A 13,223-nucleotide genomic window follows, 5' to 3' on the forward strand; every position below is an offset into this window, starting at 1 on the left:
ACTGAAACTGAACTGCTGTGTGAACCACCATAAAGAATGTGCAACCAAACCACATCCAAAACATTCAAACTATTTTGAAAGCAGCAACAACACAAAAACAACAACAACAAAACAACGAGTGACATCTAGGCTACTGTAAACACAATTCCATAAATGACATCATGATAGATACCTGGGTTTGTGGCCTGGGGAATAAACTATAGGCCATATAAAATGATGGAAATGATGTGGTGGAATCAAGCAAAAAGGTGAGAAACAGATTAACACATAAAAAGTATGATTTCAAATGTCTTAAGTCTTAAGCTATTCGTGAATTAAAACTGTCGCAGACTAACTTGTAGTTAGAAAAGTGGAACTAGCTCAGCAACATAGTTGTTGATCTGTTCCCCAAAACTGGCAGGTAGCCTAATAATAATTGATCTCATTCATCAGCTGCTGCGCTTGTGATGAAGCAAAGAGGGCAGACAAACATGTTTCTCCGCACTTCAAAGTAACTATGCTAAATGACCGACATTATAACATGCTCCCATCCCAAAATGTAAATATGAGGTTGGAGGATTATGACTTTTCATTAGGGCTGGCTTGAAGGCAGTTTGAAATGCTCTCTCAGCTTCAGGAGTGGCCAATCAACCGCCACTATGGACAGAGAGGGTGTGGCTGATAGTTACCTGTTCAGTTCCACCTGAGAGCAAAATAAGCATTGCCTGCACAGCTGAAACACGGCCAGGCCTCAGGAGCTACACTGTCTTGTGGATTATTTCTCTACTGAAGGTAAATTCGAGTTAAATTAATTTTCAACCTACTCACTATTGCTCAACAGAACTCTCCATTTGGTATTCTGTGCAACAGCCGTCTTAGTTGAGAATTCATTATTTTGTCGTACCACTTCCCACATTGATATGCACATTCATTTGAGCTGGAACTTCCTAATAAAGCTGGCAGGAGAACTGTTAAAACTTTAAGAGCAGTGTAGGTAACGATTCGACTGCCTTGAGCATGTTGGACTGTAGCCAACTGAGGTGCATGATAACAGAGCTGAAATGCTTTCATGGTCAGCAGCGGATGAAATCCAAATGAGAAAGCACAAACATTCAAAATGGCCTAGGAGGTTTCTGAAATGACATTCTAAGAATAATTTCCTCACTTTGTCTTTGCATTTGCTCCCAGGGTCATGACGGAACATCTGTTCGTCACAAGCGTGAGGCTTAAAGTGGCCGTGTTGTTTCTTTTAACAATTCATCTGAAAACGGGTGAGTCTGGTTTAACCAAGGAGTGTGTTGTTTTGGGTTTCTGCTAAATGTACATGTTGTTTAATGTTGTTTCTGTCCACATCAGGCCTTCAGGTAGCCTTCAGGCAGGCCTATATGTATTCTGAGCATATGTGCTGCGAGGTGTTTTGCTGTTGCCATATGTGTTGCTGGGGCTTTGTTGACTCGAGTCAAATCTGTGATCCACACGGCAGATTGGCCTGTCTGACATGCGCTCAGTTATTGATGCAACAGTAATGCAGTGAACTGCATCACAGATGTCCAATAGACCATAATAAACTGTGGCTGACAGCTACTCCTTTTAATATTCTTATTGCTTTCATACCCACTGCTTGGTTGCAAAGGGTCAACATGTGGTGCGCTTTCGTAAATTACTATTCCACGTGCCAGAGCGTTATTCCCAATGGCATTTTGAGAGGAGAGCATCATCTGAGCCCACTCTGTAGCTGGCCAATGAGAAGGTGCCGAGGATTTAATTATTTGCGAATAACCTTAATTGGGGGCTTTGGCACCTTGAATTAGGGAATTGCACCCCAGGAAATAATGTTCTATACAATGCTCATTTTCTATGAAAGGCACACAGGTAAATTTGTAATAAAACAGATGTGGTTTCAAGCTCACAATAAAAAGGTTATTTATGAAATGTTAACCTGTGAATGAGGGGCGCCGCTATGGAAGAATAGTTTAATATAACTACAATATAAAGAATGTTTTTTATATTAAAATGGCTAAAGTTATTATGTGTGTGTGTGTATGTATATATATATATATATATATATATATATCATATATATGACATATATATATGAGATATATATATATATATATATATACATATACACTTACATACATATATACATACAAACAAACAAACAAACAAACAAACAGGTGTTAATTGCAGATGTAATTGTGCAAGTGATTCAGGGAAGGCCCCCCTATGCTGCCAGTCCCTGTCAGCACGGCTACACTCTCCTTAGGGTCCACAAAGGGCAGCTTCCTACACTACAGCTGGTTTGTCATCTAAAACAAATACACACAATTCAAAAAGGTATTGCCAGACCAGACAGGAGGTAGCTCCACACTACCACCACACAAGTGGCAATTCTGGACAATATCAGACGGTTTAGGCAAAAGGAAGAACGAAATCATAAATATAACTATGGCAAAACAGCAGAAAACAAAAGAAATACAAATAATAGACACCGTAGTCTGGATTTCAGATAATTACTAAATAAACCAAACTTGAACAAAAAGAATAGTTCATGGCACATCGGGAATTCCTACACTCCTCTTGGGTAGCCTGGGTAAACCCAGCCGCCACGTGACCTGCTCTCAGACCTGCTCTCAGTCACTACCTTGTGACTCGTGAGCAGGGTTAAGCCTGAGAGCAGGTCACTGGGGGCTGGGTTTACCCAGGCTACCTCTTGGGTGCAATGCCAGAACTTGGCAGGCTTGACTTGAGGATCAGCATTAAAGGGCGTTTGACACCAGTGCGGATCTCCGTGCGACTAATCGGCACGGAGATGAGCGGAAAAATGTTTTAATGAGTTGTAATTGAAGCTTGCACACCGCAGCGGAACATTCGTGCAGCGTTTTAAAAGTCAGCCAGCACACAATAAAACAAAGAAGTCAAATAAGAACACTGTGTTCTTCCTGTTACACAGGTTACCTTGCTCACCGCTCAGTCCCATTCTAATCATGGGGAGCCATAAGAATCCAGGCTGCCAAAGCCTCGAATAAAGTCAACTACTTGGTGAAATAGTTCCAATTTGCTAGCAACACCACTGTTCTCGCATACAGGCTTACCATCAAGAACAGGGGAATACAGCATGAGCGCACAACCACAAACCAGCTGGCTCCACACTGATCTCAAACTGTATATGTGGAGGAAATGAAACTCAAGTGTGTGTCTAATGCTACCCATTGGCTGATAATGAGCCTATTGACTTACCCGATTATTTTATTATATGAGTTTTGGCATGTCACAGAACAACAAAGGCAGGGTCCACCTGTGCTGTCGACCTGTCACACAATGGTAGCTTCATGCTAACAAAGCTTAGTGGCTGAGTGCGCTGGCATGCGAGCTGCAACTACCACTTGGGAAATAATATGTCGTCCTTCACAACTTGCCACTTTTTGCCAAAAGGTTTATTCGTAAACATGTGACTGACTAATTAGATTTTTTTTTTTTATATATTCCCATCATCTGCCATCTGTGCCCTTTTATAAATGCCTCTAACATTTGGTTCTGTTCCAGTGGAATCAGAGGGATTTCAGAGTATTAAAATGAACTTACAAAAAAGACATAACAAACTAAACTCTGTAGGGAATGTGTAATGAGTGGAGTCAACGAGGAGGCTGACATGATTTACCAACATGGTCCATTAACGCTCCAAAGAAGTTGACCAGAGGTTAAGCACCTACAGACTACAGTAGCTATAAGAGAACTGTGAGAGGTGTTTCAGTGACGCCACCACCAAGATAAACAACCCATGTCATTGTGTTACCACACAATGTATTCAGCGTTGAGTTCTCCCTATAGAAACCAAGGCCTGCCTGCGCCCAAGCTCTCAGGAATGATGAATTGGGATGGCTGGTTCAAGTATACATGACCACAACCAAGAAAGTACACATTTGAGGTTAAGGGTGTGTGAGTCATAGTGAACCAAATTCACACCGCGTGCTAACATACTGTTATTTGTCATCCAAGTACAATTTACATTTCTGTTAATGTATTCTGTTTTGGTCCTGGTTTTAGCAATGTACTCATATTGAACGATTCTCAAGAGTTTTACTTTTACACATAACACGTTTTCACACAAAATAGCACTTTTACTTTTCTTCTTTCTTCACTTTTACTTAAGAGGCAATTAGTCTCAGATCAGCACTCCTCCACTCGGAGACTGTTGCGAATACAGGCCTAGAGCTTGAATGCCATCTAGAGGGTAAAAAACATTAACATATCGTAGAAATCAGTTTTTTTCTACCCCTTTCTTCTAACATCTTCTTTTGGTCAAATTGGTTGGTTATGTAAATTGCTTTCATTGGGAGATTTGGGACGGAGGAAGTGTATATCATGAGGCAGACGATTGGAATGTAATGTCCTCTGCGCCACAGATATCACAGAGGCGATGCAGGTGACATCCAAGGGCCCCCAGACCAGCCAGCGGGCCCAGGGGGAGAAGGTCACTCTGGGGTGCACCTACACCCCCGGCCCCTCGGACACGGGAGAGCTTGACATCGAATGGTCCAACGTCAGCCCAGACATGACCCAGAAAGACAAGCTGGTGAGTGCCGAGAGGAATGCTGTGAGAAACTTGTTTGGGAGGTTGCAGAACTGTAATACGCATACATTACTTCAGCATCTCAAACATGCGAGACTAGACTGACTAATACTCGGAAGTGGAAAAACCTGCTCTGAAGGCTTGTTGTCACTGAATGGGATGTTTGCATCTCAGATCTTATCGTACGCAGGGGGCCAGACGCTGCACTACGGCGACGCCGGCCTCTCCAAACGGCTGAGCTTCACGGGAGACCCCAAGCTGGGAGACGCCTCCATCACCATCTCGGATGTGAGGGCGTCGGACACAGCCACCTACCAGTGTAAAGTCAAGAAAGCGCCCGGTGTCGACATGCGAAAAGTCACTCTGGTCGTGCTGGGTGAGGAAGAACTCCTTGACAGTCTTGTCACTCCTCCTCGAGCGGTTTCTGTTTTACCTGTTCCTTCTCTCTGCTGCCCTCTTCTTTTCTTGAACTTCAGCCTCACTCGTATGGAATGTTATTATTGCCTTCTGTATTCTTCCTTGTAGTTGCTCTTCTCTAGCCACACCTAGAGCTGCTTGTCTCTCACACACCTAAAATAGGGTTTCCACAGGTCCTTGAGTTTGTGAATTTGAGGGGGGGAAATCAAGGCAATGAACATTTTTGGGAATAGACATAGACATGGATCATTGAAAGTGTTTGAATTTATATATTTTGTGTAAGAATAGAAATGGAAGTTATTTTGATATAACGCAGCACAGTTGAAGTGTTCACACATTCAAGCCTCTCTCTTTTTAATTGTTGCCTGTATGCCGTGATGGGTCCTTGGATTTGGGGCAATTGGGCCTGGGAAGTCCTTGGATTTGATGTTAAAGAAGTGGGAGCCCTGTCTGCGGGTGGGAAGCCGGATTAGGGGTATGTGTCCTGGTCACTGCACTATATATAGCACCTCCTCTGGTCGGGCGGGGCGTCTGTTTGAGGCGGATGGGAACTGGTGGGAATAGCGTGATCACATGCTACGTCCTGCCAGTGAAGCTCCCCGCTGTCAGGTGAAAAGAAGCTGCGCATGTGTCGGAGGAAGCATGGTGCTAGTCTACAGCTCTCCCCAGATCGGCAGAGGGTGGAGCAGGGGGCAGCAGGGGGAAATTGGCCAAGTACAATTGGGGAGAATATGGGGGGGATAAAAAAAAAAGTGTGAGCCCTGATGTTCCCCCGATGAGCTGAAACACAGCATTCCTCTGACCAAATGCTATTTGATATACTCTCGTTTATTTTGGATATGTGCTGCTTTCTCTTCACTAGTTCCTCCATCGGTGCCAAAATGCTGGGTAGAAGGCGGCGAGGAGAAAGGCGGCACGGTCTCCCTGCGCTGCAAATCCTCCCAGGGCTCCACCCCTTTGAGCTATGTGTGGAGGAGAGAGAGCGGAGGAGCCATCCCACCCACGGCAACACAAGGTACAGAGGCAACCTGCTAGCAGAGCCACCTCTCCATGAGCAGCTGTGCACAGCAATAACAGTGTTTACTCTTAATGTGCCAGTACTAAATGTTCTGTTCTGTCATTAAGGCCCACAGGCCGGTGAGTTGTCGATAAGGAACCATTCGGAGAGCAACGTGGGGAATTATCTGTGCGAGGTGAACAATCCTGTCGGCAGAGAGCAGTGCAAATACACACTGCATGCATACAACCGTAAGTCTAATCCAACACCAATGAAGTCACTTAAGTCCCAGTTTTACTCTTCTTTCAACTTTCATGCCCTCAAGCATCTTATTAGTTTCTCACGTCTTGAGTGTTTGCCATTTGCCGCCATTTTTAATTGCATCCAAAATGATGCCTAGATCTATTTAAAGATTGAAGCCTCTATTTAAAGCTATGATACAGTTCTGTGTTTGACGCCCGTCACCTGCCTCGTTTCTCTCCTAGCTACCAACAAAGCGGGTGCGATAGTCGGGGCGGTAATAGGGGCTCTGTTGCTGCTGTTGCTGCTCCTGCTGCTCATCTGGCTCTGCTGCTGCTGCTGCCACAAGCGTCGCTATCAGAAGGAGGTGGCAAATGAAATCAGGTAATATGAGAACTGATATGCATTTCAAACATCAATGAAAAACCTTAACATTAGTGTTGATACTCAACTATCAGGTGACAAAATGTAGTGAGAAAGTGTCACTTGCCTATGCTGCATCTCCAGACTATGCAAACCTGGACCATAGCATAACTCCATATAAACCTAAACCCAACCATAACCTGAACCCATTCCTGGATTAACCCTAGCTCAGACACTGAATATATTATATTATAGGCTACTTCTCACAAAATTGCGAGTCTCACTTGAAACTCGGTAGTCTTTTTTAGTGACACAACATTACAGTCACTTGAGTCACACAAGTTGAGTGTCAACATCAGAGCTGCATCAGAGGAGCAGTATTTTGAGCGCTGTGCCCGGTTGTTCCTCAGGGAGGACGCCCCAGCCCCAGAGAGCCGGCCCTCCAGCAGAAACTCCAGCTTCCGCTCAGTGTTGGGCTACCGGACCCACCCCGGGGTGACCTACAGCTCGGTGAGGAAAGCCCTACCCAGTAGGACCGAGTCTGGCCGCAGTGCCATCTACTCAGAAAGGAGCAACGGCACATCGCATCCAAACTCTGCCGGGGAGAGACCTCCTGCCCTCCCTCCTCCCCTCAAATACGACAGCAGATATGGATATGCAGTGTAGCGATGGGAGTTCAAATACAAGCTCACCTGGACTTGTTAAGACTTTCCCCCCCTTCAATACAAAACTACATCTTTTAAAGAATTCTGTATGTAATGTGTATGTATAATGTGTGTGTATGTATAATGGTGCAATACAATATGCTGGAGTATGACGCTACCGACCCACTAGAGGCATTTTTGCAGTTGCAATTGCTAATTAGCTAGTTAATAGCAGAGTGCTGCTATAGGCTGAAACTCGTAAAACCTGAACTCTGCCTTATGGACAAAATATAATGTGCAACTGGCTGACTGTGAAACACATCATTGTCATTGTAAACAACAAGAGAAGGTTTGGAGAAAATGACTCCTATAGCCCAAGTCATAAGACTATTACACTGATTTTGCAAAATGCTGTGCTGTAAAGTGTGTGTATATAGAAAAATGTTTTTTTTATGGTTATTTTTTCCACGAGACATGCGTAACTTGATACGTCATTTACTTTTATTTATTTGTAATTTGTACAATGAAATAAAAGCTTTTAAAATGGAAAAACAAGTCAACCAGCACGGCACCATCTGGCATATATCTGGGTAGACGAAACATAATGTATTACGATATACAGAGTTACAGAGAGATATGTACAGAGTAGCCTACATCTCCTAGTATGTAGGAGATGTAGGTCACCTTTTTCTGCTTTCTGGAAATGATTCAACTAAATAAGGCTAAGAGTTTTTAGTTTTGCATCACCACAATAAATGTCCGTTTTGACATGTCAAGAATTGATAGGTTTGTACTTTACTATTACTAACACAAAAATATTTTCAGTTGTGTCACTGTGTGTACATATGAACTCAGTTTTCACAGCCTATAGATGCAAGACGTATATTTTCAGTCGTGTCACTGTGTAAATATGAATTCAAACCAACGAAAATGTTGCATTGATATTTTTGTTCAGTATAAAAGCTACTCAGTCAGGATATTTGATTCTCTGATGGCCTTGTACTTGCAAAGCTGCAAGTTTTCATTTGAAGAACAATTAGGCACACACACACACACTTTCTATCTGCCCACATCTCTGACTTTGCTTGCTTCACATGAAGACCCACTGAAAACTGTCAACATGTATACAGTATGTGTGTGTGTGTGTGTGTGTGTGTGTGTGTGCGCACATACGCGTTTGTGTGTGTGTGTGCGTACACACGCGTTTGTGTGTGTGTGTGTGTGAATCTGTTTCTTCCTGATGCCCAATTCAATTAAATATGTGCTTATTCATCACGAGGAGCAGTTCTCTGCAGTACAAAGCCCTTCATCACGCTCCATAGTTAGACAAGCCTGTCATTTGATCCACGATTGAACTTGGAAAATAGATACAATGATGAATTACAAAAACTTGACCCGCAACCTGCAAAGGAAACCAAGAAACTCCGGTTTGAACAGGGTTGGCAAAGCAATTATTGGAAAAAAGAGAGGCAAAGGTACTCGGAGCCAAATGTGCTTCCACAATCTAGATTCAAAGGAAGGAGATCCCCCCCCCTTCCCCCCAACAGACACACACACACACACACACACACACACACACACACACACACACACACACACACACACACACACACACACACACACACACACACACACAGGAAGGAAGGCAGAATCTGGACTTTCATTGTTTTGGTTCTATTGACATCAATTAAATTGGTTGTCATTCGGTAAATAATCTAATACTCCTTTGAGGGCAAAATGTGGATTAGGAAGTGCAAAAGCATATTCTTTGCTTACGTAATGAATGAATGACGACAATGCTCATTTTGATTGCAGAGTTATGATCGTTTGTATGTAAAAGAAGCAAGTGATTCTTTTAAAGTCAACATCTTGTTAAAAATGCAAGTGGGCGCCCTCCATAGCCAAGATACAGTGATGATAAGGTATTGCATGGTATTGCATTAGCAAGGCTCCTGAAGGTGATTCAAAGGTGATTGGCTTTCCTTATCAGGTAAGCGTGTGTGTGGGTGTGTGTGTGTGTGTGTGTGTGTGTGTGTGTGTGTGTGTGTGTGTGTGCGCGCGTGTGATATGGTGTTTGTAAATATGTGGGCAAGCTTCAGGAATAACTATTTGCATGGGGAGTGCTTTAGAGTGTGATCTGTGAATGGGCTGTCATGCTGCGGTGATGGTCGTACAGTAAAGTCACCGGATATTCACAATGAGCACACATCCTTCTCACCACACGCTGATGCAAATACATGACCACAACTACCTGTGGGTCATTTCTGATGCAAATCGTGCTCAACGCGTATGTATAAATGCCTGCCAGAGAACACAAAAACCATGCCATTCGTCGTCAACATCTTTAGACAAGGGGTTAACGCTAAGATTTAAAAAGAGGTTTTCATCAACTGCAGCCAAAGGTCTTGAGTCAGACAAGTTATCGCACGGTCTATAGGAAATGCCTCATCTGACCCAAGACTTCCTCTAAGGTAAGTCCAAGTTTTTATTCCTTAACCCAGCTATGCTTGACTTCATTTTACATTTGATCACTCAAAATGAAGATTTTTTTCTATAACACACAATGGCACATTTGAAATGAGTTGATTCAGAACATTTAGCGTGTGACTCTTCTCCCCATGCAGGCCGAGGGACAAAGTGTGGCTGAATTATTGCCTTCTTGCCATCAATCTTTCAACACTACAAACAACACTTCAAAACACCACACTGAGCTGATGAGTGGTACATGGAAAGCTATGAAGACTAAGTTATTCTAAAATAGAAAGGAAAAGGTTTATATTCCAGCCATTTCCGCAAAACACTGCTAGGAAAAAGAACAGCACTATGCGGGGGACAAATAAAATGGCCATCTGGGTCATGACAGGCTTGGTGGCTGTCACGACCATGTTCTTCAATTTATACATCTTCCTGATGAGTCTGTGGAACTACAAGCAGAAGAAGCAGTGGTCCCCCAGCGAGACCATCATCACCGCCCTGTCTGTGGCCAACGTGGCCCACCAGCTCATCTGCTACTTCTGGATGACCATGGACGAGGTGGACATAGACTGCTACCTTCCCCACATGCCCTACTCAGTCATGCTCGTGCTCATCCAAAGCTTCAAGTTCAACGTCATGTGGACCAGCAGCTTCCTCACCTTCTACTACAGCACCAAACTGGTGGCCACGCCCAACCAGTGCTACACCAAGATCCAGGCCGCCATCCTCAAACATGTGACCCTTGTCGTTGTCCTCATACCTCTGTGTGGCCTGGCCACCTGCTTGCCCATGCTGGTGGTCCTCAAACCTGGAAATATCACCACGCAGAAGAACCAAGACTGTGGGGTGATGATGCCGGACACCACCTCCGGCACGGTCTACGAAACCCTATATCTGATGCTAGCCGACGTAGTGCCGGGGCTGCTGATGATAAAATGCTGCATCTCCATCTCCGTCTACCTGGCCAGCCATCTCCGCAAGATGAAGGCCAGTTCCAACGGAGCCCACAGCCCAAAATTGGGCGCTCAGATGAGGGTGATCCGCATGGCTCTGTCCCTTGTTGCGGCCTTCCTCTGCTTCCTGGTGGTGGACCTGTACGTTCACTGTATGATAGCAATCTACCATGAGAATTCCTTGGGGCTGGCTTTCTTCTTCACATCCATCTACACCACGGTCAACGCCATGGTGCTGATCTACGGGAAAAAGACCTTCTGGAAAGCTCTGATCCAGGCCTACAACGTCTGCCTGGATGAGTATCCGTGTCTGTCTTGTCTAAAGGTGGCTGAAAAAAAAGCCAAGCCCAGCTCTCCTCCCACAATTAAAAATTAAGTCCTGTGATAAGTGGACCCGTTGTGTTGAAATCAATTAACATTTGTCTGAAGTTGGACCACTTATTAAAAAACACTTTGAAATTGCTATAATCTTTTTGTTGTGCGCTCGCAATTACAGCAATGGGTATTGCACTGCTGTATCAACATTATTAAGATTAGTGAGCGGCTTTGCATTGTTGAACATATTGCCCAATTATTTTCTCCATATCAATATTTGTCTGACATCGCTGGCTGATTTTAAAGAGGGTCAGTTTAACTGTGTCAGCAATTTCAGCTCATTCAGAATGGGGAGGGCAGAGCTGTACGAGTCGAGAAGGCTACTTTACTGTGTGATCCTCAGCAGCCAGTAACTACACAGCAGCTAAATGATGGGCTCATCAGACTGTACTGTACCTTGGCGTATGAATATTTCATGACAACAAATAGCTGGGCCGGTAAAATAGATCCATAATAACATGGTTGCATGGACATGATGTAACCATCTGAAATGCTGAAACAATACATGTGGCAGTGTGGGTGAGAGTAGAGAACATCTCTCTACTAATTCCAGGAATCTCTGTCTGCGCGTGTGTCCTTCGCATATCTCGAGTCGACAAACGTCCATCCAATCGTCGGGGGGACCCGAGGAAGTGCAGTGTCGGATTTGGTGCAATTTGCACACGCACAAGTTTATTAATATTGAACGTGTCGTTCAATATTAATAAACTTTGGATAGGCATGATGAGGGTTAGTCCCATCTAGGCCTATTTCACACTTGGCGGGTGTATTGCTGGGGACCCTAGCATGATGTGAGAACGGGGGTGGGGGCGGGAGGAGAACGGGCACTGCACTTTTTCTTTCTTTCTTTTTTCAGTCATGTTGCCGATGGTTTAAACTGCAAATTGGGGTGACGGTAGATGAAACATTTGAAAGGGCAGCTTGTAACTGGAGGGTTGCCAGTTCAAATCCCTGCATCGGCTCGGAAACTCTCGCCGGGAAAGGCACTTAACCCCCGGGCCCAGTGGTGGTGGATGATCCCCCCGCCACACACACACCCGATATGGGAAGCGCTTCGGGTGCCTTGAAGCTCTATATAAATCCAATCAATTATTATTATTAGTGCCCGCAGCACCAGTGTGTGTGTGTGTGTGTGTGTGTGCTTGCACTGGGCAGCTCCCAAGTGTGAACGTGTGTAAATGTGTGTGTGGGCGTGTAGCTGGGCGTTGCTGAAAAAGTGCATTCCGGCCCAGCATGCCTATACCCAGAGTAAATAAAGCTTTAAAGATGCACTAGGCCTCTTTGCAATGCTCCTTTAGTTCATGCCCTCTGGCACCACCTAGTGAGGTTCAAAGTGGAGATACAACAGTTGAGCTAATCCCACACAGAGGCTCGGGATCCCTTCCAGCAGCTAAATGAACAAAGACGGAAAAGGGCATCTTATCCTTTGATGCAGGGAAATTAAGGCATAGATACCAATGGCTCTGGTTCTAGCGCCCCCTATCTCAACTGGAGGAAGTTGTGTTTGGCATGACAGGGGTAAAAACAACTAAGTGTGACTGACAAAATATTAGCGCACATGAAAGCAATACTTGCTCATCTATCTAGGGTCCTTTATTTATTAAATACTAATATGTGTGAGTTTGCAATCATCTGCGTTTATGAAAATACTGCAGAATGAATATCGGGTAACATTTTGTCTCAAAGGACAAAAATGTTTTCCACCGATCGAGCACCGTTTCCCTTCCCAAGGTAATGGAAATGTGTGTGAATATGACCTTGGAATCGGGCATGCCAACCCAAAGTTACACACAGATGTTGTATTGGCCACTGTCAGTTTGCAGCAAGCTGGAGAGACATCTGCACTGCTAATTAAAGTAAACTGGTTTCTCATGATGGAAAATATCCTTGGAGATTCTATGCAAATTCTAAACATTCCTATCAAGCTACAGCTAAAGCGTGGAGATCGTTTCCATGGAGACAAAAAAATAAAAAATCTGAGGCTCCAACTAAACCTGGCAGTCGCAAAACTGCTTCCCATGCATGGGTGAATATTGCATTCGCAGTGCAGATCCTTAGACTGGGACCTCAACTAGTTTGCGCTCCGGAGACAGTGCAGGGAGAGTGATATCCTGTTCTGCAGTATCTGACAGGAAGGAACAGGCCATTAGCAGTCCAGATTAGCTCAACCAGCACCCACCACACTGCTGCTATAAACATCTCAAACT

The 13,223-nt window shown here is 44.3% G+C and overlaps 2 protein-coding genes across 2 annotated transcripts; both read left to right on the top strand.

Moving 5' to 3' along the window:
- Positions 1–670: 670 nt before the first annotated feature.
- vsig8b (V-set and immunoglobulin domain containing 8b) lies at positions 671–8,021 on the top strand. Its single transcript, XM_083643914.1, has 8 exons — positions 671–771; positions 1,168–1,250; positions 4,386–4,555; positions 4,727–4,928; positions 5,832–5,984; positions 6,095–6,217; positions 6,452–6,590; positions 6,980–8,021. The coding sequence occupies exons 2-8, from the start codon at positions 1,172–1,174 to the stop codon at positions 7,233–7,235; spliced, it is 1,122 nt and encodes a 373-aa protein (XP_083500040.1). The 5' UTR covers positions 671–771; positions 1,168–1,171; the 3' UTR covers positions 7,236–8,021.
- Positions 8,022–10,054: 2,033 nt separating this feature from the next.
- On the top strand, positions 10,055–11,017 carry tas2r202 (taste receptor, type 2, member 202; the record flags this gene model as incomplete). The annotated part of the gene is made up of 1 exon (XM_083645386.1): positions 10,055–11,017. The coding sequence occupies one exon, from the start codon at positions 10,055–10,057 to the stop codon at positions 11,015–11,017; it is 963 nt and encodes a 320-aa protein (XP_083501512.1).
- Positions 11,018–13,223: the final 2,206 nt, after the last annotated feature.

The sequence above is a fragment of the Poromitra crassiceps genome (assembly GCF_964638095.1).
Source record: "Poromitra crassiceps genome assembly, chromosome: 10".
Lineage (NCBI taxonomy): Eukaryota > Metazoa > Chordata > Actinopteri > Beryciformes > Melamphaidae > Poromitra > Poromitra crassiceps.